At 44.7% G+C, this 27,370-nt stretch overlaps 1 protein-coding gene across 1 annotated transcript in view; it reads left to right on the forward strand.

The window, feature by feature from the left end:
• Positions 1 to 27,370, forward strand: part of LOC124710511 (calcitonin gene-related peptide type 1 receptor-like) — a 263,198-nt gene that overhangs the window by 159,402 nt on the left and 76,426 nt on the right. The window contains exons 5-6 of the mRNA XM_047240931.1: positions 19,118 to 19,286; positions 20,932 to 21,055. Coding sequence (XP_047096887.1) covers positions 19,118 to 19,286; positions 20,932 to 21,055 — 293 coding nt within the window. The remainder of the gene's footprint in view (positions 1 to 19,117; positions 19,287 to 20,931; positions 21,056 to 27,370) is intronic.

The following is a 27,370-nucleotide window of genomic DNA, read 5'->3' on the forward strand; positions in this document are numbered from 1 at the left end:
TGGCTGGAGGCAGTTCGCTCCGTGCTCTTGTGTGTGCAAGTGCTGAATAAACCTTCGTTAAGTGAAGTTAGGGTTCGGCATTCATCTAATTACACCTTCTTCTACGTGGCAATATCAATGATGAGGTTCTGGTGACACTGCTATCCTCGATGAAAGTGAAGAAGAATTATAATGAGTACAGAATAAGAATTGAGAGTACGTTGAAGAAAGAGGAAAGTAGTAGAAACAAGACAAGAGACATTTAACATCAAGATTGATGGTGAAGAAGAAGATGAAGTTAAGGAATTCTGCAGCAAAATAACTAATGACGGATGGAGCAGGGAGGATATCAAAAGCAGACTAGCACTGGCAAAAGGAGCATTGAAGAAAAACCTATTATTGTCAAACATAGGCCTTAATTTGACGAATAAATTTCTGAGAATATAAGTTTGGAACATAACATTGTATGGTAGTCAAATATGGACTGTTGGAAATCCGGAAAAGAAAAGAATAGAAGCATTTGGGATGTGGTGCTACAGAAGAATATTAAAAGTTAGGTGGACTGATAAGGTAAGGAATGGAGAGGTTCTGTGCAGAATCAGAGAGGAAAGGAATAAATGGAAAAAAGTGACAAGAAGAAGGGACAGCATGATAGGACATCTGTTAAGATATCGCGGACTAACTTCTATGCCAGCCGGGGTGGCCGAGCGGTTATAGGCGCTACAGTCTGGAACCGCGCGACTGCTACGGTCGCAGGTTCGAATCCTGCCTCGGGCATGGATGTGTGTGATGTCCTTAGGTTAGTTAGGTTTAAGTAGTTCTAAGTTCTCAGGGACTGATGACCTCAGAACTTAAGTCTCATAGTGTTCAGAGCCATTTGAACCATTTAACTTCCATGATACTAGAGGAAGATGTAGAGGATAAAAACTGTAGAGGAATACGGAGACTGGAAACAATCCAGCAAATAATTGTCGATGTAGGTTGCACTTGCTACTCTGAAATGAAAAAGATGGCACAGGAGAGGGATTCGTGGTGAACCGCATCAAGCCAGTCAGAAGACTGATGACTGGAAAAAAAAAGAAAAAAAAATGGTTCAAATGGCTCTGAGCACTATGGAACTTAACATTTGAGGTCATCAGTCCCCTAGAACTTAGAACTACTTAAACCTAACTAACCTAAGGACATCACACACATCCATTCCCCAGGCAGGATTCGAACGTGCGACCGTAGCGGTCAGGCGGTTCCAGACTGAAGCGCCTAGTACCACACGGCCACACCGGCCGGCGAAAAAAAAAGAACGTGATTCAAAAAGAAAGAACAGATTTCAGTTGTTACAGAGAAACATGAAAGACAGAAATACATTGCGCGTGTCACTGAATAGAGGAAGGTTCGAAGTTTTATGTTCGCACAGACGCTATATCACACACTGAACAGGAGCACCATATGTTGCTCTAGGACCATCGAAAGGGTAGCCCATTTCATTCCACACACTAATCAACATCTCCCTGTTTACTGAATCGACAGCTGCAACAAATCGATTTCTCAGTTCCTGAAGAGTATCTGCCATACGTGAGACAAGGACTCTGTCTTTTATGTAACCCCACAGGAAACAAACAAAATGTGTGAGTCTGGTGATCTGAGAAACCAAAAGCCATGAACCAGATCTAGGTGTCCTCCTCTTCAAATCGAAAGTTGAAGGATGGTATTGTTAAGATAACACCACACCTCAAGGAGAAAATGAGGCTGGGGGCCCGTCATGCATAAAAATCAAATCGCTGGAATCTTCGTGAAGTTGAGGAAACAACCAATTTTGCAGTATCTCCAGATATGACATTCCTGCCGCAGTTTTCTCCGAAGAAAAGAAAGGTCCATAAGCTTTGCCAACAGAAACGACACAAAACACATTCAGTTTCCGTGAGTCTCATGTTCTATGATAATGCCAGGATTTTGTAATCCCCAAATTGTTACATTATGGCGGTTTACTTTACCCAATATATCAAACATCGATTTGTCCGAAACGATGGGTCGTTCGGAAAAAGTTTCCTCTGGCATATACTGAAGAACTGAAATGTAGAATTTCTACCTTCTGCTATGGTCGCCGGAAGGCAACTGCTGCAGTAACTGCAATTTTAAAGGCTTCATAAGCGGGCGTCGTTTCAGAACACGCCACATTATTGTTTGAGCAAGTTGAAGTTCCTGCCTGCCCGTCTTGTGGACTTCCGAGGGCTCCGTGTTAACGGCGACTTGGATACGCTCGATATTTTCTTCAGACGTGCGTGGACGACCAGTGCTCTTCTCTTTGCATGCGCAACGAACTCTCGAGATGTTATACACCAGTCATGAATCTGCTTGTGCAGAGGTGTCTTGTTCCTAGACTGAGGACGGAATGCATGTTGCACTTGAGCAATGAATTGACTTCGCGCAAATTCCGACACATGAAGTAATTTTTCTTGTGGTGTAGTCCCCATGTTGATACAAACAAACAACAGTGTAGTTGTGTCAAAACTTTGAATCTTCCTCTATCCAGCGGGTAATATGTTTCCATCTTTTATAATTTGTTTGTAATAAATAACTGAAATCTGCTCTTGCTTTTTGAATCAATCGGGATTTAAAATCGGGCCGTTCTGATCTGCCCAGGTAGATCACTATACTTGCTAGAGAGACCATCTCAATATTGCGAAGTAATAGACACACTAAGATAAACCGTTCATATACAGAATGTTGCTTGCTTTAGCCAGTGGATGAAAACGGGTTTTCAAACTTATCGGATGGAAAGTGTCATTGCATTCTAACAAATGCCTCCTTTAACATTTAGGAACCAAAGAGTATCATCGTTTCCTGAATTTTGAAAACTTACATTAATTTTAACAATAAATACGTTTACCTTCCTGATAGGTATCTCTAGTGACAGAAAAGACTAGACTATAATTTGAAGACACACTGAGATATTCCTATGTACAACTTCATTATCTTTAAAGACACACTACTGCCCATTAAAATTGCTACACCAAGAAGAACTGCAGATGATAAACGGGTATTCATTGGACAAATACAGGGTGATTCAAAAAGAATACCACAACTTTAGGAATTTAAAACTCTGCAACGACAAAAGGCAGAGCTAAGCACTATCTGTCGGCGAATTAAGGGAGCTATAAAGTTTCATTTAGTTGTACATTTGTTCGATTGAGGCGCTGTTGACTAGGCGTCAGCGTCAGTTGATGCTAAGATGGCGTCCGCTCAACAGAAAGCTTTTTGTGTTACTGAGTGTGGCAGAAGTGAATCGACGACAGTTGTTCAGCGTGCATTTCGAACGAAGTATGGTGTTAAACCTCCTGATAGGTGGTGTATTAAACGTTGGTATAAACAGTTTACAGAGAATGGGTGTTTGTGCAAAGGGAAAAGTTCTGGACGGCCGAGAACGAGTGATGAAAATGTAGCACACATCCAGCAATCATTTGTTCGCAGCCCAGGAAAATCGACTCGGAGGGCTAGCAGTGAGCTGTAAATTCCACAATCACCTGTATGGAGAGTCCTACGAAAAAGGTTAGTTATGAAACCTTATCGTCTGAAATTGGTTCAAGCACTGTCTGCAGCTGATAAGATTAAAAGAATCGATTTCTGTGATTTTATCCTTGCTCAAATGGAAACAGATGAATCTTTCGTTTCAAAGATTGTGTTTAGTGATGAAGCAACTTTCCACACTAACGGGAAAGTCAACCGTCACAATGTCTGTATATGGGGCACTGAGAATCCGCGGGAAACAACTCAGTATGAACGTGACTCGCCTAAGGTGAACGTTTTCTGTGCCATTTCAGCCAATAAAGTTTTTGGTCCCTTTTTCTTCGAAGGTGCTACTGTAACTGGACTACAGTATCTGGAGATGTTAGAGAATTGGCTGTTCCCTCAGCTCGAACAAGAAGCACAACAATCCATATTTCAGCAGGATGGAGCGCCACCACATTGGCACTTATCTGTCCGTAACTACCTGAACGTCAACTACCCGAGGCGATGGATCGGCCGCCAGGCAGCCCGTGACAGAGCACTTCATCAAAAATAATGGTTCAAATGGCTCTGAGCACTATGGGACTTAACTTCTGTGGTCATCAGTCCCCTAGAACTTAGAACTACTTAAACCTAACTAACCTAAGGAAATCACACACATCCATGCCCGAGGCAGGATTCGAACCTGCGACCGTAGCAGTCGCGCGGTTCCAGACTGAGCGCCTTAACCGCGAGACCACCGCGGCCGGCAGCACTTCATCACTGGCCTCCAAGAAGCCCTGATCTTACCCCCTGTGATTTTTTCTTATGGGGGTATGTTAAGGATATGGTGTTTCGGCCACCTCTCCCAGCCACCATTGATGATTTGAAACGAGAAATAACAGCAGCTATCCAAACTGTTACGCCTGATATGCTACAGAGAGTGTGGAACGAGTTGGAGTATCGGGTTGATATTGTTCGAGTGTCTGGAGGGGGCCATATTGAACATCTCTGAACTTGTTTTTGAGTGAAAAAAAACACCTTTTTAAATACTCTTTGTAATGATGTATAACAGAAGGTTGTATTATGTTTCTTTCATTAAATACACATTTTTAAAGTTGTGGTATTCTTTTTGAATCACCCTGTATATTATACTAGAACTGACATGTGATTACATTTTCACGCAATTTGGGTGCATAGGTCCTGAGAAATCAGCACCCAGAACAACCACCTCTGGCCATAATAATGGCCTTGATACGCCTGGGCATTGTGTCAAACAGAACTTGGAAGGCGTGTACAGGTACAGCTGCCCATGCAGCTTCAACACGATACCACAGTTCATCAAGAGTAGTGACTGGCGTATTGTGACAAGCCAGTTGATCGGCCACCATTGACCAGACGTTTTCAGTTGGTGAGAGATCTGGAGAATGTGCTGGCCAGGGCAGCAGTCGAACATTTTCTATATCCAGAAAGGCCCGTACAGCACCTGTAACATGCGGTCGTGCATTATCCTGCGGAAATGTAGGGTTTCGCAGGGATCGAATGAAGGGTAGAGCCATGGTCGTAACACATCTGAAATGTAACGTCCACTGTTCAAAGTGCAGTCAGTGCGAACAAGAGGTGACCGAGACGTATAACTAATGGCACCCCATACCATCACGCCGAAGTGGCCGTGCGGTTAAAGGCGCTGCAGTCTGGAACCGCAAGACCGCTACGGTCGCAGGTTCGAATCCTGCCTCGTTCATGGATGTTTGTGATGTCCTTAGGTTAGTTAGGTTTAACTAGTTCTACATTCTAGGGGACTAATGACCTCAGCAGTTGAGTCCCATAGTGCTCAGAGCCATTTGAACCATCACGCTCGGTGATACGCCAGTATGGCGATGACGAATACACGCTTCCTATGTGCGTTCACCGCGATGTCGCCAAACACGGATGCGACCATCATGATGCTGTAAACAGAACCTGGATCTATCCGAAAAATGACGTTTTGCCATTCGTGCACCCAGGTTCGTCGTTGAGTACACCATTGCAGGCGCTCCTGTCTGTGATGCAGCGCCATGGGTAACCGCAGCCATGGTCTCCGAGCTCATAGTCCATGCTGCTGCAAACGTCGACGAACTGTTCGTGCAGATTGTTGTTGTCTTGCAAACGTCCCCATCTGTTGACTCAGGGGTCGAGACGTGGCTGCACGATCCGTTACAGCCATGCGGATAAGATGCCTGTCATCTCGGCTGCTAGTGATACGAGGCCCTTGGGATCCAACTCGGCTTTCCGTATTACCCTCCTGAACCCACCGATTCCATATTTTGCTAACAGTCATTGGATCTCGACCAACGCGAGCAGGAATGTCGCGATACTATAAACGGCAATCGCGATAGGCTGCAATCAGACCTTTATCAAAGTCGTAAACGTGATGGTACGCATTTCCCCTCCTTACAGAGGTATCACAACAACGTTTCACCAGACAACGCCGGTCAACTGCTGTTTATGTATGAGAAATCGGTTGGAAACTTTCCTCACGTCAGCACGTTGTAGGTGTCGCCACAGGCGCCAGCCTTGTGTGAATGCTCTGAAAAGCAAATCATTTGCATATCACAGCATCCTGTCGGTTCAATTTCGTGTCTGTAGCACGTCATCATCGTGGTGTAGCAATTGTAATGGCCAGGTAGTGTATTCTAACATACCAACGACCGTGATGTGACAACAGTAAACCGTGACTCAGGTGAAAATCGGTTAATTTTCATCTAGAACGTGCAGGTTTTCACCTGAGTCTTGTACGCAAACAAATGAGAACGATGTTCAAAAATGGCTCTGAGCACTATGGGACTCAACTGCTGTGGTCATAAGTCCCCTAGAACTTAGAACTACTTAAACCTAACTAACCTAAGGACAGCACACAACACCCAGCCATCACGAGGCAGAGAAAATCCCTGACCCCGCCGGGAATCGAACCCGGGAACCCGGGCGTGGGAAGCGAGAACGCTACCGCACGACCACGAGATGCGGGCAGAACGATGTTCATTGTATACTAACTACCATCCTGTTTTAATAAACAAATCTTTGGAGGAGAACGTAAATGTACAATCGCATTTACTTGAAATGGTTTCAGTCCGTCAGCTGTTGTCTAGAAGCTGATCGCAAGTCGCAGCGAAACATTTTCTATTAAAAGAAAATGACTAGTTTTTGAATTTCTTTGCAGAATTGGTGATTGCTGTGTAAATAGCTAAATGTATCTGGAGTTGATTTTACCAAATGAGCTAGGCGACACAAGAAATAATTTTTAATTTCAAAGCTCATTCGTTAAAACACAACTGTGCTGTAGTGGCAATAGTTATGGCACTAGCCCTAGCTTCCTGCCGAATCCACAACAGATAACTTAAAGTCCTCCACGCAGTTCGTGAAATCTTCAATGTGCACTCCTGGAAATTGAAATAAGAACACCGTGAATTCATTGTCCCAGGAAGGGGAAACTTTATTGACACATTCCTGGGGTCAGATACATCACATGATCTCACTGACAGAACCACAGGCACATAGACACAGGCAACAGAGCATGCACAATGTAGGCACTAGTACAGTGTATATCCACCTTTCGCAGCAATGCAGGCTGCTATTCTCCCATGGAGACGATCGTAGAGATGCTGGATGTAGTCCTGTGGAACGGCTTGCCATGCCATTTCCACCTGGCGCCTCAGTTGGACCAGCGTTCGTGCTGGACGTGCAGACCGCGTGAGACGACGCTTCATCCAGTCCCAAACATGCTCAATGGGGGACAGATCCGGAGATCTTGCTGGCCAGGGTAGTTGACTTACACCTTCTAGAGCACGTTGGGTGGCACAGGATACATGCGGACGTGCATTGTCCTGTTGGAACAGCAAGTTCCCTTGCCGGTCTAGGAATGGTAGAACGATGGGTTCGATGACGGTTTGGATGTACCGTGCACTATTCAGTGTCCCCTCGACGATCACTAGTGGTGTACAGCCAGTGTAGGAGATCGCTCCCCATACCATGATGCCGGGTGTTGGCCCTGTGTGCCTCGGTCGTATGCAGTCCTGATTGTGGCGCTCACCTGCACGGCGCCAAACATGCATACGACCATCATTGGCACCAAGGCAGAAGCGACTCTCATCGCTGAAGACGACACGTCTCCATTCGTCCCTCCATTCACGCCTGTCGCGACACCACTGGAGGCGGGCTGCACGATGTTGGGGCGTGAGCGGAAGACGGCCTAACGGTGTGCGGGACCGTAGCCCAGCTTCATGGAAACGGTTGCGAATGGTCCTCGCCGATACCCCAGGAGCAACAGTGTCCCTAATTTGCTGGGAAGTGGCGGTGCGGTCCCCTACGGCACTGCGTAGGATCCTACGGTCTTGGCGTGCATCCGTGCGTCGCTGCGGTCCGGTCCCAGGTCGACGGGCACGTGCACCTTCCGCCGACCACTGGCGACAACATCGATGTACTGCGGAGACCTCACGCCCCACGTGTTGAGCAATTCGGCGGGCCGGCCGGTGTGGCCGTGCGGTTAAAGGCGCTTCAGTCTGAAACCGCGTGACCGCTACGGTCGCAGGTTCGAATCCTGCCTCGGGCATGGATGTGTGTGATGTCCTTAGGTTAGTTAGGTTTAATTAGTTCTAAGTTCTAGGCGACTGATGACCTCAGAAGTAAGTCGCATAGTGCTCAGAGCCATTTGAACCAATTCGGCGGTACGTCCACCCGGCCTCCTGCATGCCCACTATACGCCCTCGCTCAAAGTCCGTCAACTGCACATACGGTTCACGTCCACGCTGTCGCGGCATGCTACCAGTGTTAAAGACTGCGATGGAGCTCCGTATGCCACGGCAAACTGGCTGACACTGACGGCGGCGGTGCACAAATGCTGCGCAGCTAGCGCCATTCGACGGCCAACACCGCGGTTCCTGGTGTGTCCGCTGTGCCGTGCGTGTGATCATTGCTTGTACAGCCCTCTCGCAGTGTCCGGAGCAAGTATGGTGGGTCTGACACACCGGTGTCAATGTGTTCTTTTTTCCATTTCCAGGAGTGTATATCAACACTCTTCCCTACAAAATCTTTAAATTTCCTCTGTAACCTCACACGCAGAATAATTTGTGAAGTCGGTATATGAACTGAATTCGCGAAGTAATCGAGGTCGCAACGCTGACAGTAAGCGCCCACTTGCCACCCACAAATCAAGTAAACACAAACTCTGTAATCTCGCGTCCTAAAGACAGAGAACCTGAGTTTTTCGAGCCTAAACATCCAGTCACTAACCTCGTATCCTGAAGTTGGAGTTTCTCACTCTTTCGAATGTAAACACCCTGCGCTGTGCTAATCTCTGTCATCTCACAGCGATATCTATAGCATGCGATGTTAGCTGACAGTGACACCTCCGGCAGCCGTAAGACGCACCATCGCTCGTCACGTGGGCAGGACACTGGCGTCTAGCCGGAGATAAAACCCGGCTGCTGGGTCACTGCACTACACTTTAAATCGTGCGGTGTAGAGGTTTCTACCTCGCTTGCAGTGTACTTTTATGACCTGTCTGTCTACTGTATTTCAACTGTCTACCGTATCTTCCTTCGTCGTCGGCGTTGTCGTTGTTGCCGTGAGGCACCGTTATACCAAGTGGAAAGGCGCGTCGATCTTAGAGCATGAGATATGGTAACCTTAAGTCATTGACAACACACAACGGTCACGGTAGCACCTGATTCCCGAATAGCTGCAGTAGTTAGGATCTACGAACTATCCCCTCTTGACCAGGTCCCCAAAACTTAACTCGTAACGAGATCCCTTCGAAGCAAATTGTCATAAAGATCGTCTATAAAGGCTTCGTACAACGATAAGTTACAGTTTATGGAATAATAACAGATACGACCAAACTGTCTTGTTTCTTCTGTTTTATTTAACGTAACTTTGTTCACAGTTTTATTTCGCATTCACCACTCATTCACACTCTGATGTGGAGTATATGCGAGTGCCTGAACCCTAGCTCCCAAGTTCCATCCAAACCCTTTGATGAACAGTTTTGGTTGTTCGACACCAACAGTCAATGATAATGATACAGTATTTTGTAATTGACTGTTCTAGTTTAGCCACCGGCCTCCACGAATGTTTGTTAGGCGTAAGACAATTACATACTTTTCTCTCCGGTCCGCTATTATTAAGGGTTCGCGTAAAAGTTAACGTTTTTCTCCTTTTTTTTAAAAAAAAAAAAAAAACTTGTCTCAATACCGCGTCCCTCTTGAGATGCGTATAGATAATGACCACACTTCGCTATCCGCGATTTCGTGTAACTAAATGTTCTTTTGTTACTCTGATCGTATACCGTAGTTATTTAAAACTCGCCCCTATATTTTTTCACAACTCACAATGAGCACATCTTTACTTGTTTATTTCTAAGAGTAAACGAAAAAATGACGCCGTATCATCGGCTTCGTTGATATAAAGCAAAACACCTCAATATGCCCAATTTTACCTCTTCTTATAGGATCGGCTGCCGTACTCATTAATTTACTACATATTATTTCCAATAACACTAAACAGGTATCGGCGTTACATTTTAATTGTCTTCAAAAGCATGTTATTATTATTGTGACCGATCAAATCGTAACAAATCGCGCGGTGTGCGTTTTTAACGATAGCTTTACACTCGTTCAGCCTTTATTCATGCAATATTAAATATAAATATACAGACAGGACCGAAAGATCGATCTCTCTACCGTAACCAATAGAGGCAAATACGCTATTCAAGTTCCGTTACATCTATCTTGACTCGTATTGTTATAACTGGGCTAAGTTTTCTGCAGAGTATTGACGGATTTCCTTGACCCTAGACTGTTTGGATTATTCTCTTGGTGTGTTCTACAGCTTACGAGGGCCCATCACGGACAGGAATTGTGAACCAACAAATGACTGCCGTGTATCAATATTTTCTGTGTAATAAGAAGCGTGTTGCACTGCCTCGGAGTAGCACTTGGAACCTATGTCTTCAGTTATTTTCTGGATGTATTCCAGTCACTGTCTTCCTGTACAGTTTTTACCCTCTACACCTCCCTCTAGTACCGTGGACGTTAATCCCTGATGTCTTAATAAACGTCCTAGCATTCTGTCCCTTCTTGTAGTTAGTGTTTTCCATATACTCCTCGCCGATTCTGCGGAGAACCTCCTCATTCCATCCCTTATCAGTCCACCTACTTTTCAAGAGACCTCTGTAGTGCCACATTTCAAATGCTTTGATTCTCTTCTGTTTTCCTACCGCCCATGTTTCACTAGCACCCAGTTCTGTGCTCCAAAACTACATTCTAAGAAATTTCTTTCTCAAGTTAAGGCCTTTGTTAGATACTGGTAGACTTCTTTAGACCACGAATGCCCATTTTGCCAGTGCTAGTCTGCGCTTCATGTTGTCCTTTACAGGTTATTTTGATGCATAGGTAGCTGAATACCTTAACTTCATGTACCTTGTGATCACCAATTCTGATGTCAAGATTCTCGGCAAGTTCTTTTCTGCCACTTCTCACACTTTCGTCTTTCTTCGTTTTACTCTCAATCCATATTCTGTACTCATTAGGCCATTCATTCTATAATTCTTCTTCACTTTCACTGAGGATAGCAATGTCATCAGCGAATCTTATCATTGATATCCTTTCACCTTGAGTTTTAATTCCACTCATGAACCTTTCTTTTATTTCCGTCACTGCTTCTGCGATGAACAGATCGAACAGTATGAGCGAAAGACTACAACCCTATCTTACACCCTTTTTAATCCGAGCACTTCTTTCTTGGTCCCCTATTTTTATTCTTGACTCTTGGTTATTGTACATATTATACATTACCCGTCTTTCAAAAATGGCTCTAAGCACTATGGGACTTAACATCTGAGGTCATCAGTCCCCGAGACTTAGAATTACTTAAACCTAACTAACCTAAGGACATCACCACACCTCCATGACCGAGGCGGGATCTGAACCTACGACCGTAACAGCAGCGTGGTTCCGGACTGAAGCGCCTAGAACCGCTCGGCCACAGCGGCCGGCTTACCCGTCTTTCCCTATAGCCTACCCCTATCCTCTTCCCTGCTACGCTGCTTCGTCTTAATGTCGTGCATCACGTTGCAGATTAACTATACAGCCATTGAAGTAATTGGCCAATATTAATAAAAAGAGTATCATAAAACATCGCGCTCAAACACGGATCAAAAACGAATAACTTCTAAAACATTACAGTGACATTTATATTCAATTGCTACCCTAAGAAATTAATAATCTGCACTTATTGAATAAGTACAGATTGAATAAGTTGACCTAGTTTTAATGCTGTGGTGTGTGAATTAAATATTTGTAAGTTTGCTTTTGAGGAAATTCCACATCAGTATCTGGTTTTGAGAGACGCTCCTCTACGCCAGTGGAGTCAGGCAAATGCTCATTTACACTTACCCGTGGCTTGCTAAGTTCGCAGAATTGATTTTATTTATTTTCAAATTTTGTCTTCTAGCATAATACTACACAACTTTAAAAAAGTGACCAATATATCAAGGTAGTGTTTACCCTTGATCAGACACACTCTGTAGAGGATGAAGTCGTTAATCTGTCTTCATTTCAACTTGGCTATAGATAGCGTCATACACTAAAGTGATAGAAAACATAGGATAGCGATGTGCACATATACACATGGCAGTGCTATCGCGGACCACCGTATAAAAGGGCAGTGCATTGGCGAAACTGTCATTTGTACACAGGTGCTTCATGTCAAAAGATTTCAGACGTTACTATTACCGCCAGTCGGGAATCAATAGACTTTGAAAGCGGAATGGTATGTGGAGCTAGACGCATGGCACATTCCATTTCGGAAATCGTTTGGAAATTCAGTATTCAATATTCCGTCATCCACAGCGTCAATAATGTGAGAAGAATACAAAATTTCAGGCATTACCCCTCCCCCCAAGGCAACGCAGTTATCGACGTCTTTCACTGATGTGAAATTTGCGTAGAGTTGTCAGTGCTAATAGATAAGCAACACTGCGTGAAATAAGCTGAGAAATCAATGTGGAGCGTACGGCGAACGTATTCATCGAGAAAGAGTGGCGAAATTTGGCGTTAATGTGTTATGGTATCAAATGACGGACACGAGTGTCTTTGTTAACAGCACGACATCGCGTGCAGGGCGTCTCCTGGTCTTGTGGCCATATCGGTTGAACCCTAGGCTGTTGGAAAACCGTGGCCTGGTCAGATGAGTCCCGATTTCAGTTGGTAAGAGCTGATAGTAGGGTTTTAGTGTGGCGCAGACCCCACGAAGCCTTGGACGCAAGTTGTCAACAAGGCACTGTGAAAGCTGGTGGTGGCTCCATAATGATGTGGGCTGTGTTCATATGGAATGGACTGGGTCGTCTGGTCCAACTGAACCGATTATTGACTGGAAATGGTTTATGGATGACGATGCACCGTGTCACCACATCACAATCGCTCGCGACTGGTTTGAAGAACATTCTGGACAATTCGAGAGAATGATTTGGCCACCCAGATGTCCGACGTGAATCACATGGAACACTTACGGAACATAATCGAGAGGTCTGTTCGTGCACAAAACCCTGACTCTGCAAACGTTTCGCACTTATGGACGGCCATAGAGACACCGTGAGTCATTATACCAGCAGAGGACTTCCAATGACTTATTGAATCCATGCCGCCTATCGTTGCTGCGTTATGCCGGGCAAAAGAACGTCCAACACAATATTGGGAGGTATCCCATGACGTCTGTCACCTCAGTATATCTACCACTGGTTGTATCTCCAAGAACTGCGATAATATAGAGTGATTGGCGATGACGAAATCTCGAAAGCCCCTTGAAAAATTTGACGCTGCCTTTCTCATAGCGCTTGCACTGAAATAGAATGTGATTTACATCACCAATTGTGATTAAAATATGGCGTGTAAGCTGATTCTATCTAAGTGTGCGGGGAGGATCAGTGACTCTTACAATTTACGATATTATTTTTCTTCGGTGTTGGGACATTTCAAACCATGACTGTCGTGGTTTGAATCTCTGTGTACCTGCGTAGCTTTTACCCCTTTTCTTACTTTCAGTCCATTCTTCCTGTCACGAAAGAATTACTTGTCATTTTATTTGCAGGAAGTAGTCTGTGTAAGGAGTTTTGTGGCTATAGGTCTAATCGCATCTCTCGGTAGTTATCTACTTTGTCATTATACTGACTGTCGGATGAGATTTAATCCAAACGAATTCTGTAACATGACCAACTTTTTTGCTTAATAATACTGATCTACTAGGTCAAGAGTGTATTTACAAGGTTCTTTGTTGCGCTTCCGGTTCATAATAGATTTCAGAACGCTCTGGGAGTCAGTGATTATGACTTCTTTTGAGAGAGCTTACGTATTCTACCGCCTGCACAACGGTAAATGTTTCAGCAAGAAATGTGGAAGCATCGCCGGAGTAGAAACTTTGCCCCCCAAAGTTAGTCGATAGAAGAAAGCGCGTCCTGTATGAGGTTCTATACCCATTTTTGAGCCACCTGTATTAATCTGAGTATGTCCTACCCGCTTCCTTGTCAGTTGTTTGAACAATCAACGTATGCTATAGGAATAAATTGAGAAGCGATACGATAGTCATATGAGAACATTGGAAGGACGTCGGTGAATTGTAGTTTTCTACTTTTTCCAGTGTTTGCACTGTTTGTAGAGAAGAAATTGTCTTTTCCACTGGTTTCTGTTATTTCCGATATGAGACAGTGTTTCACATTTTTTGATCAGTGGATGAGAAGTATGCGCCATTCTTTGTAAAACAAAACGATCACACCCATTGTCCTGCGAAGATGTACGGGCATTTCTGTTGTTTCCAGAAGGGCGTCAGTGGGATTGGAAAGCACAGCCCCGAGACAGACGCGTAGGCTCTTGTACTGTATTTTGTCCAGCAGCGCTAGGTACTTTTTAGCAACACTGTAATACGCCATGCATACGTAATCATATGGGAACATATCGATGCGCGGTCTAAAGTAAGCAAAAATCAAAGCGGAGACCCCCCTCCCCCAAAATACTCTCGCCACCTGTTATTCTCTTTATGTAGTTTGTAGTCTCTTAGGATCCACACCAGAGCATATGCGACATAACCGCGTCCCTTTCTGCTTACCGTGCCGGAAATACCTTGGTTCCATTTACATACGGCAACATCCCCTCCTGCAGTATTTCTATAGGAAACCGCCCCAAAAGTTGCGGGGTCACGTCTCAAGCTCGTCTCTCAGGTGCCCTGTAGTCACTATTCCTCGCCAGAAATAGATAACATATTAAGATACTCGCTCGGGAGATACCGTCCACGTCACTTGGAACGTCTGTTTGAACAGCTCCGAACATCTTAACAACAAAGGAAATAGATACACTGTATGAATCCGTGATCACTGTGAATACTTTGCGAAGAAAACCGTGGACGTCCAGATTAGGCGTAGTTTTATTGATGCTGGCACTGAACCTTGTTTTACAAGGCCTCCTTTTGCACAATCGACTTCCTTTCCTCACTTGATACTCGAGACAAGAGAGTCCATTGAAGCGCCACTGGTGCTTTATTCCTCTTGTGTCGTCTGTTTCGAGGGGCCATTTTCGTTTACACGTCAGCATAAAAAATGTGTTAGCGGTGAGAGCTGTCTGTTGTGTATTTTGAATCAGACCCAAGGAGGGAGAGATCATTAGGCCGAAAAAGTGTAGCCTGCGTCCACCATAATGGTGCGTCTTACTGAAATGTTACAATTGCAGGTCTGTTTCTCGATTTCACTTAAAACAGGAATGAAACGTTCTGTTGCTTTTCTGTGATACACATCACATTCGACGAGTGAGAATTGGCGTTAGAAAATTAAGGTTTCAACTGTCTGATGATAAGCATTCATCCACGAAAGTACAATATATGTTTTCAAAGTACTTACTCAGAAATGACGATCAATTCAACGCATTAACACCAAGAGGGTAGATTTGACACAGGGCTTTAACGGAGAAATAGATTTCTAAGACTCATCAAGATGCTAGACAGGCTTCAACTGAGGATAACCTACAGTTCACAACACTCAGAGCAAACATGACGTCATTTTAACGTCACACGAGAATATCGAAGGCCGCTGGACCTGCTATCGATTTTCTTTAACATTCGATGCTGGGTGCTTCGGAAATACCGTATTGGATTCCGTAATTTCGTATCGTAACATGTGTGTCATGAAAGTTTGCCGTTTGAAGGCAGTGGCGCACTGCAGATTTATAAGAGCACGCCATCCTATCCGCATCCTCCACTGAGGATGACACGGCGGTCGGATGGTCCCGGTAGGCCACTCGTGGCCTGAAGACGGAGTGCTTTTTCCATTCTTGGAACGATTTGTTATAATTAAACGTCACATAATGACGCACAGGCTGTTAAAGCCTTCATGAACTTAAAGTTAAAGCACAAAAACAAGCTCCAGCTAGTTCATCGTAGTTCCTGCCGTATCTGAATTTTTTTTCATCTTTACGTTTGCAAAAGGTTTTGGAACTACCTTATTAACTTAATAGAAGTATGTTCTGTAATATTTGATATTATGTAAATGTAAAAGTGTGCACTCTCAGTCTCTCTCTCTCTCTCTCTCTCTCTCTCAGGAGCGAATCGTCATTGTCAACAATTTACAAATTAAGCATGAAACACGTAAATACGAATAAATATTCAAAGTACAATGATCTTCTGCTAAAACAAACTACTATTCAGTAAAAAAAGCATAGAAAAGAGCGACCATTTGCGAAAGAATTAATAGGTAACTCAGTGATCCATTAAGAAAACTTAGGAGCTGGTTCTTTTAGGACACTTCTCTGACGAACAAAAATGTCTTCAATTAAAGTACACCGTTCACCATCAACATGGCATTTTTCGTAATTCTGCAATAACAAATTTTGCCAATACCGGCGCGTTTTCGAGAGATCCTCAATATTTTGGTTGGTTACAGATTTACGCGCTGGCACGGAAGGCGCACAGACAAAAGGCGCACACACTTAGAGTCGAGTATGGCGAGAAAGTAGCTAGTGTAAAAGTGCTTAAGTTCTGATCTGATAATGGCAGTACCCAAAATGAAGCAATAAATAAAGAATTTTATTAAGCAGTTTTCAGTTTTTATCCACAAAAAGACTCAGAACATCGTTCTTCACACTAAAATAATTCTCGGAAATTTTCAGATCCCCTCAGATCAACGCAGTTCATACTGCAATGTCTCAAGTTTTTGTGATAACGACAAAAATACATGTAAAAATGCTCCATATGAGGATACAACCAACATGAGTTGTCCAGGGAGATTAGCCACCCCTTCACCCGCACCTCTCACCACTTGTTAAGTAACACTCAAAGGAACATTTTATATACTCTGCCCAATTACAAGGTTTCTACGTCTTTGTCAGTCTACGTATCGTGAGAATTTCAGCTTGTAAGCGTTTTTTTTTTTGTGAAATGAACAGATTAGCGACCGTTGTCAACAGAACTAAGTAGTATATTCGTTTGCTTAACATGGAATACCAACATTGTCACTAAGAGCAGCTGGAGTAATTGATTTTTAAAGAGTTTATTTATGTTTTTTATGTTATTTCTGATCCCTAGTTAGTTACACCTGATAGCAAAAGATGGTTAAGGACTGTATTTATTATTTCTGGATTCAGAGGGAGCGTGCCATTGTCTGTAAATAGTGACGTGTGTGATCTGAGTCAGCCATACTGGATACTTATCAGGCTATTGCCCTGAGCGGCAGTGAATCTCATGTCTCCGTGACGGCAACTGTACAGCCTCAGGTGGCTGAGGCGTTGCCCAACATCCCCGATGCCATTACACCTTCCAGGGCACCTGACATTCGATTTGTCTTCACATAAAATAGGACGCTGAACAGTGGCGGGCCAGAGGATCTCTGAGCAGAAGGGGAGTGAGAACCTAGTTGTACAGTTGTTCCAGTTCGCTTTAACGACAGGTGTGAAGTATAGATTGTTTGATAAGACGGTTGAGCCAGCATCAGTCATGTTGGGACAGAACATCTTCCAGAAAAGTTCAAATTTTCCCAGAAGGAGGGCCTATTCGTAACTGGGAGTTGTAACGTTAGGTGTGCTTTGAGGCCCCTCATGAAACTAACACATCAGGAAGCAAGACCAGAATGGATTCTGTAGGTTTTCAGGGGCGCATAACCCAGTGAAAGATGTTCGAAATTCTGAGAAAAGTGGGAGTAAGCTACAGGGAAAGACGGGTGATACACAATATGTACGACGGAACAATATGTAGATGGAACAATAAGACTGGAAAATCTAGAACGAAGTGCTCGGATTAAGAAGGGCGTTGTTCAGTCTTATCATAGAAGAAGCAATGACGGAAATAAAGCAAAGGATCAAGCATGGGGTGAAAATTCAGGGTGAAAGGATATCAAAGTTTCGCTGATGGCTTTGATATCCTCAGTGAAAGTGAGGAAGAATTACACGATCTGTTGAATGAACAATCTGAGTAGAAAATATGAATAAAGAGCAAACCTGAAAAGGACAAAAGTAATGAGAAGTAGCAGAAATGAGAATAGTAAGAAACATAAGACGTCAAAATTGGTGGTCACGAAGCAGACGAAGTTAAGGAATCCATGACGGATGAAGAAAGTGGAACATAAAAGAAGAGTAGCACAAGCAAAGAGGACATTCCTGGCCAAGAGAAGGCCACTGCTGTCAAACATAGGCACTAATTTCAGAAACAGATTTCTGAGAGTGTGCGTTTGGAGCACTGCATTGTATTGTAGTGAGTCATGGACAGTGAAAAACCGGAACAGAGGAGAATAGAGGAGTTTGAGATGTGGTGTTATAGAAGAATGTTGAAAATCAGGTGGATTAATAAGGTAACGAATGAGGAGGCTCTCCGCAGAATCGACGAAGAAAGGAGAATGTGGAAAACCCTGACAAGCAAAAGGGACAGGATAATAGGACACGCGTTAAGGCATCACGGAGTAACCTCCATGATACTAGAGGCGACGATAGAGGGTAAAAATTGCAGGAGAAGACAGAGATTAGAATACATCCAGCAAATAGGGATGTAAGTGCTACTCTGGAACGAACAGTTTGGCGCAGGGTAGGAACTCGTAGTGGCTGCATCAAACCAATCAGAAATGAGAAAAAAGAGTCACCCGAGACTTGGATGCAGCTGTTGCGTACGCTCTAGGTGCATCTAGATGCAAGTTGTGGTTCATGGTGATACCAGGGATGCCCTACACCTGGGTTCTAACACCATCCTTGGATCTTATGGGAGCTGACTGCAGTGATGAAGTGAATACATTCATTAATGGGGGTGGAACGCAGACCACGGTTTGTATCATCTTTCTCCTTTGCTATTCTTTTTGATGTTGCAGTTTTAGTCGCCATAAATGTATCCGATTTATAGTTAGTTATTAATATTCTCTACAAATGCGTTTTATCTTATCTAGTTGTTGTAGTAATGTTATCTATCACGATGTGCCTATGGGACAAATGCGCAGGATCAAAACATAAAGAAAAGTCACACGAAATGATATATTCCTTAATAACTCACTTAGGCAATGACTGCATACAAGGAACTTCCAGGTTAGAAATGTTTCTATTGTAACAAAGTTCATGTCCAGTCTCTTACAGCAGTATTCCTGTGAATTATTTGTTTTCATTTTTTCCAGATTACGCAAACAAGGAGTGTTTTGCAAATGGCACATGGTTTGCTACCACTAATTATGAAGGTTGCAACATTGTTCCAAACACCAAAACTCGTCTAATTTTCCAAATATCGATGCTTGGCATATCAATTGGTTCTGTATTTCCTGCCATTGTCATCTGTTTTTCATATAAGTGAGTAATATCTTTTGAGCTATTACTATCATAAATAATGATAATAATAATAATAATTAAGTCCATGTAAAGTGGTGAACGAGAGAGAATACAAATATGAAAATTGCTGTTCATTTCGAAGTTTATTGCGGTGGTCATGAAATTGTATGCATCCAAAGCAGTCGATATTCCGTCATTTTGCTATCTACAATTAGATATTAATTCCTCAACTTATATTATACTTTCTGAAGAACTTGAAGCTCTTACAATTTATTCTTACACCCAAATAAAATCACATATTGCACCAATATGAGAAGTTACATAAGTAACAAGAACGTAATCTCTACGCATCTATGCAGTCATCCTTCCATGTTCGAAGAAATGAAGGTCTGTACAGTTGAATAATGGTATATTTCCCTCACCTCCATGTCTCTCCAGTTGTTGTACAGCCATTCCATCTGTACATCAGCCGGTCTAAGTGCTTGTTAGATGAGTAGTAATGGATACTGGTCTTTTCAACAAAAATATATGTGCCATCACTTTCCAAGCAGACTGGGATTCACTAGAGACCATAACAATTCTCCATTGATCTGCATTTCAAAGGGTAGTATCCAGATTGATCGGCACCTCACATACATATGAAGCCTTCGGTGCATAGTGATCGTTGATGCGACAACTCACTCGGTTGCAGCAAATCTGGACCACAGCTGGGTTGAGGCTGCTGTCGTTTTTCATTTAGTGTGTAACAGCAAATATGTATTATTGGTGCCCCTTCATACCGACTGCCCAGTCTTGAGAGAACCTTCTGGATGCCAGATATGGGTTTCAAATTGCTATATGCTCTATGAACGACAGAAGAATATATACTCAACCACTGGGAAACCTTTGCCTGAGTCTGACAACCTTTGTCTGAGTCTGACCTCTGTCCATTTTAGCGATGACATTCCACTGAATTGCATATAGTAAATGATGTTTGTATACTGAGCTGGCCACCTTCAGGTATCTTACCTCACCCTAAGCACCACCTACCGTTCTCTGTCAGGTGTCAAGTTTTCTATGTGAACATGACACGATCAGATCGCAATATTGCTGATTTACATAAAGTAAATTTATGAAGTCATAGTATGGTGATAGTATATTCAGTTCTTGTATCAATTGCTTTGTGTTTTTTCAAGTTGTTGGTGTTTATTTTCTAATTTACAGAAACTATTGTCCTTCTGACACTACATTCTTAATTTTGTTTATGTATCCCATCAACTCTCTCTTCACAAATTCCATATTAACGACTATTAAATTTTAATGGTGAAAGTACTAGTGAGAGCACACATCTTCTTGTGTAATATCAGTCCTTCTTGAACATTAAATTAGAAAGTCAAACGTGATTTGAATATTTCTTAAGCCACAAGGAGCTCTATATCCTAATAAGCACGACTACTTTTACTAACTATAAGATAAACCAATTAATTTACTGTATAACTATGTACCGAACAAAATACAGTGTGCAATATTATAGTGCTTTGCTGTAACATATTTGATCATAGCACTGATATCAGTGTGGTATACACCAAAGAGGAGATGTTCATAGTACTATTACATTAATTATCTGAGTTTAATTCTGGTTGATTATTATGGATTCCTCATGTTATTTCTTGTTTTGTTCCTTCAGGAAGTTGCGCGTTCTGAGAGTCACTCTGCACAGGAACCTGATGTGTGCCATTGTTATTAGAAGTATTCTCACAATCTCCATCAAAGCTGGCATTATTCTTGAAGCTCTTCTTGCTGTAGATAGCGTGAGTTACTAATCTTTTCAGTACTTATTGTATATATTACATATAATGTAAAATACTTTATTTTAATTCAGAATGACTGTAACAAAAGTATTCAATTGACGTGAATAACACTATTGATTACCAGAAGAAATGCGGCATTTCCCTCATGAGTAGTTTTGGTAATTTCTGTCTGATAACACATTTCTTAAGGTTTGCTTCCACAGTGGTATTTTTTAACCAAGCTGACAAGGGGAGGCCGCCAATTGTGAAATTCAGATTCGATTCATACTGCGCATAATAAAAGCTCATAGCCAGAGGTGTAATGTGGCAAAGCACCAAGATGCACTTCTCAGCCGTTGTCGAGAAAATCGACAGTTAAAAGAAACCGTTGCGATGAAATACTCTCTACGATGTCTGATTTCCTACAGCATCGTGGCGCAGCGGTAAGCGCTCGGCTTAGTAATCTGAAGGTCGCTGGATCGAATCTCGCGCCACGCAACTTTTTTTTTTTTTAGTATTTGTTTTTTGTAATTCAAATACACTCCTGGAAATGGAAAAAAGAACACATTGACACCAGTGTGTCAGACCCACCATACTTGCTCCGGACACTGCGAGAGGGCTGTACAAGCAATGATCACACGCACGGCACAGCGGACACACCAGGAACCGCGGTGTTGGCCGTCGAATGGCGCTAGCTGCGCAGCATTTGTGCACCGCCGCCGTCAGTGTCAGCCAGTTTGCTGTGGCATACGGAGCTCCATCGCAGTCTTTAACACTGGTAGCATGCCGCGACAGCGTGGACGTGAACCGTATGTGCAGTTGACGGACTTTGAGCGAGGGCGTATAGTGGACATGCGGGAGGCCGGGTGGACGTACCGCCGAATTGCTCAACACGTGGGGCGTGAGGTCTCCACAGTACATCGATGTTGTCGCCAGTGGTCGGCGGAAGGTGCACGTGACCGTCGACCTGGGACCGGACCGCAGCGACGCACGGATGCACGCCAAGACCGTAGGATCCTACGCAGTGCCGTAGGGGACCGCACCTCCACTTCCCAGCAAATTAGGGACACTGTTGCTCCTGGGGTATCGGCGAGGACCATTCGCAACCGTCTCCATGAAGCTGGGCTACGGTCCCGCACACCGTTAGGCCGTCTTCCGCTCACGCCCCAACATCGTGCAGCCCGCCTCCAGTGGTGTCGCGACAGGCGTGAATGGAGGGACGAATGGAGATGTGTCGTCTTCAGCGATGAGAGTCGCTTCTGCCTTGGTGCCAATGATGGTCGTATGCGTGTTTGGCGCCGTGCAGGTGAGCGCCACAATCAGGACTGCATACGACCGAGGCACACAGGGCCAACACCCGGCATCATGGTGTGGGGAACGATCTCCTACACTGGCCGTACACCACTGGTGATCGTCGAGGGGACACTGAATAGTGCACGGTACATCCAAACCGTCATCGAACCCATCGTTCCACCATTCCTAGACCGGCAAGGAAACTTGCTGTTCCAACAGGACAATGCACGTCCGCATGTATCCCGTGCCACCCAACGTGCTCTAGAAGGTGTAAGTCAACTACCCTGGCCAGCAAGATCTCCGGATCTGTCCCCCATTGAGCATGTTTGGGACTGGATGAAGCGTCGTCTTACGCGGTCTGCACGTCCAGCACGAACGCTGGTCCAACTGAGGCGCCAGGTGGAAATGGCATGGCAAGCCGTTCCACAGGACTACATCCAGCATCTCTACGATCGTCTCCATGGGAGAACAGCAGCCTGCATTGCTGCGAAAGGTGAATATGCACTGTACTAGTGCCGACATTGTGCATGCTCTGTTGCCTGTGTCTATGTGCCTGTGGTTCTGTCAGTGTGATCATGTGATGTATCTGACCCCAGGAATGTGTCAATGAAGTTTCCCCTTCCTGGGACAATGAATTCACGGTGTTCTTATTTCAATTTCCAGGAGTGTATATATATATCGTGGGGTCTCTACTCTAATTCGAACGCTTGACTTACACTATACGTATTCGTTTCGGAATATCGTTTCTACGTCTTCCGTTAACTACACGTGTAAACATTATGAAGACAATTAATAACATTTGTGAAATACAACTTTGTTTGCGGAAAACATAATCATGTTCGAAGTCGCCAGTTTTTCCACGACAAACGACTTTCAACAACTTATTATATGTATAATTGTTGCAACTGATTGCCGGGAATTTTATATATATATTTGAATTACAAAAAACAAACACTAAAAAAAAATTTGGCTGGTGCGATATTCGATCCGGCGACCTTCGGATTACAAACCCAAGCGCTTACCGCTGCGCCACGGTGCTGCAGGAAATCATAGATCGTTGAGAATATTTCACCGCGACGGTTTCTTTTAACTATCGATTTTCTCGACAACGGCTGAGAAGTGCATCTTGGTGCTTTGCCACATTACACCTCTGGCCCTGAGCTTTTATTATGCGCAGTATGAATCGAATCTGAATTTCACAATTGGCGGCCTCCCCTTGTGAGTGTATTTGATACAAGTAACAAAAATAAAATTAAGCGCTAATTAAAACTAATTACTTTAAAAAATATTGAAGATGAAATTTTTAATATAGAAAATTTTCATCTTTACAGTATGCAGAATAGTACAATAGGAGAGGGTCTAGCCGGCTTATTCACGAGCACCATGACTTAGTGTTGTACAAAGCCTTTAAGACTGTCAAATTTTGCAGCAAAAGTAAACAACATGCGTGTAGCAACGATAAGATCTGGTGGAATTTAAATAATTTAAAGAGTAAAGGCAACAACTCACCAAATAGTAGAGCTATAGAGTGCATGCGCGCGCGCGCGCTTACACACACACACACACACACACACACACACACACACACACACCTTTATGGCTAGTTTGTGCCGGGTGGCTAGGCAATTCATCGTGAAGACTTTCCGATTGTGTAACACATCCACGGAATCGTTAGACAGAATTGTGGTGGAATTTGGCGCCAGTGTGATATTACACTCCTGGAAATGGAAAAAAGAACACATTGACACCGGTGTGTCAGACCCACCATACTTGCTCCGGACACTGCGAGAGGGCTGTAAAAGCAATGATCACACGCACGGCACAGCGGACACACCAGGAACCGCGGTGTTGGCCGTCGAATGGCGCTAGCTGCGCAGCATTTGTGCACCGCCGCCGTCAGTGTCAGCCAGTTTGCCGTGGTATACGGAGCTCCATCGCAGTGTTTAACACTGGTAGCATGCCGCGACAGCGTGGACGTGAACCGTATGTGCAGTTGACGGACTTTGAGCGAGGGCGTATAGTGGGCATGCGGGAGGCCGGGTGGACGTACCGCCGAATTGCTCAACACGTGGGGCGTGAGGTCTCCACAGTACATCGATGTTGTCGCCAGTGGTCGGCGGAAGGTGCACGTGCCCGTCGACCTGGGACCGGACCGCAGCGACGCACGGATGCACGCCAAGACCGTAGGATCCTACGCAGTGCCGTAGGGGACCGCACCGCCACTTCCCAGCAAAAATGAGGGACACTGTTGCTCCTGGGGTATCGGCGAGGACCATTCGCAACCGTCTCCATGAAGCTGGGCTACGGTCCCGCACACCGTTAGGCCGTCTTCCGCTCACGCCCCAACATCGTGCAGCCCGCCTCCAGTGGTGTCGCGACAGGCGTGAATGGAGGGACGAATGGAGACGTGTCGTCTTCAGCGATGAGAGTCGCTTCTGTTTTGATGCCAATGATGGTCGTATGCGTGTTTGGCGCCGTGCAGGTGAGCGCCACAATCAGGACTGCATACGACCGAGGCACACAGGGCCAACACCTGGCATCATGGTGTGGGGAGCGATCTCCTACACTGGCCGTACACCACTGGTGATCGTCGAGGGGACACTGAATAGTGCACGGTACATCCAAACCGTCATCGAACCCATCGTTCTACCATTCCTAGACCGGCAAGGGAACTTGCTGTTCCAACAGGACAATGCACGTCCGCATGTATCCCGTGCCACCCAACGTGTTCTAGAAGGTGTAAGTCAACTACCCTGGCCAGCAAGATCTCCGGATCTGTCCCCCATTGAACATGTTTGGGACTGGATGAAGCGTCGTCTCACGCGGTCTGCACGTCCAGCACGAACGCTGGTCCAACTGAGGCGCCAGGTGGAAATGGCATGGCAAGCCGTTCCACAGGACTACATCCAGCATCTCTACGATCGTCTCCATGGGAGAATAGCAGCCTGCATTGCTGCGAAAGGTGGATATACACTGTACTAGTGCCGACATTGTGCATGCGCTGTTGCCTGTGTCTATGTGCCTGTGGTTCTGTCAGTGTGATCATGTGATGTATCTGACCCCAGGAATGTGTCAATAAAGTTTCCCCTTCCTGGGACAATGAATTCACGGTGTTCTTATTTCAATTTCCAGGAGTGTATTAATCCATCTTGCACCTCACACGAATTTCTGAACTTTAGCCTGCATTTTATTTTATTTCTTAATGTGCAGATACCTTGCTGTTTGATGCTCAAGGATGACGCCACAGGACGCCTTGCTTTTGCATCATTACAGAGGAAGGTTGTAGGCCACATCGCAATGGGAGGCAATTACGAATTTCAAAAAGAGTGATCCTTTAATTGTGTTGTGCAGAGTACCGGTATATTTATACATTTGAAGAAACATGACTATTGTGCCCAGAATGAGATTTTCACTCTGCAGTGGAGGGTGCGCTGATATGCAACTTCCTGGCAGATTAAAACTGTGTGCCGGACCGAGTTGGTAGAGCATTTGCCCGCGAAAGGCAAAGGTCCCGAGTTCGAGTCTCGGTCCGGCACACAGTTTTAATCTGCCAGGAAGTTTCATATCAGCGCACACTCCGCTGCAGAGTGAAAATCTCATTCTGGAAACATCCCCCAGGCTGTGGGTAAGCCATGTGGCTGGTTCAAATGGCTCTGAGCACTATGCGACTCAACTTCTGAGGTCATCAGTCGCCTAGAACTTAGAACTAATTAAACTTAACTAACCTAAGGACATCACACACATCCATGCCCGAGGCAGGATTCGAACCTGCGAGCGTAGCGGTCACGCGGTTCCAGACTGAAGCGCCTTTAACCGCACGGCCACACCGGCCGGCGGTAAGCCATGTCTCCGCAATATCCTTTCTTTCAGGAGTGCTAGTTCTGCAAGGTTCGCAGGAGAGCTTCTGTAAAGTTAGGAAGGTAGGAGGCGAGGTACTGGCGGAAGTAAAGCTGTGAGGACGGGGCGTGAGTCGTGCTTGGGTAGCTCAGTTGGAGCCGGCACGGTAGCTCAGCGTGTTCGGTCAGAGGGTTCGGTAGCTCAGCATGTTCGGTCAGAGGGTCAGTTGCCCTCTGTAATAAAAAAAAACTGAGTTAATCGATCAACAACGAACTTAAATGGATGTCTTACGACGTCCGCCCCGAGCAGATGAAACGAACAATAAAAGCCGGTACGGTAGCTCAGCGTGTTCGGTCAGAGGGTTAGCTGCCCTCTGTAATAAAAAAACTGAGTCAATCGATCAACAACGAACATAAATGGATGTCTTACGACGTCCGCCCCGAGCAGATGCAACGAACAAAAGCGAACAAAATGAAAAAAAAAGTTGGTAGAGCACTTGCCCGCGAAAGGCAAAGGTCTCGAGTTCGAGTCTCGGTCCGGCACACAGTTTTAATCTGCCAGGAAGTTTCATGACTATTGTGACTGATATCCATAACTGTAAAGAGAATGAAAAAGTGAATTCGACAATGGTGTACACATTTTTAGAGATAAAATGGATACCATGGGTGTTCGGCTCGATACCAATTGTCTCATCATCATTTGCCGCATATTGGACAGCCGGCAGCCTATTGACCAAACACTGCCTAATAACATGACGTGAAGAGTAGGCCTAAGCAACGCGGGGTGAAACTGGTAAACTCATAGAGGGACTTCTGGTAACACGCCATAGGTCCACTGCCACATGACTTGGAGCGTTGCAAGTTTATCAATCCATCAACTTGCTTTGTTACTGGTCGAGTTTTGGTCTTCCATGCTTTTTTTCGTTTCATAGTTAACGGAAGTTGGTTTCATCAAAGTGTGCTTCTGATTACGACTTCTCGTGTGTATTGCACTCTTATCGTACTAGTATCGTAATTGCGTTCATCTCTCGCACGTGCGCTGGCCGATGTGGCCGAGCGGTTCTAGGCGCTTCAGTCTGGAACCGCGCGACCGCTACGGACGCAGGTTCGAATCCTGCCTCGGGCATGGATGTGTGTGATGTCTCGAGGTTAGTTAGGTTGATGTAGTTCTAAGTTCTAGGGGACTGATGACCTCAGATGTTAAGTC

Source organism: Schistocerca piceifrons, chromosome 1 (assembly GCF_021461385.2).
Source record: "Schistocerca piceifrons isolate TAMUIC-IGC-003096 chromosome 1, iqSchPice1.1, whole genome shotgun sequence".
NCBI classification, from domain to species: Eukaryota; Metazoa; Arthropoda; class Insecta; order Orthoptera; family Acrididae; genus Schistocerca; species Schistocerca piceifrons.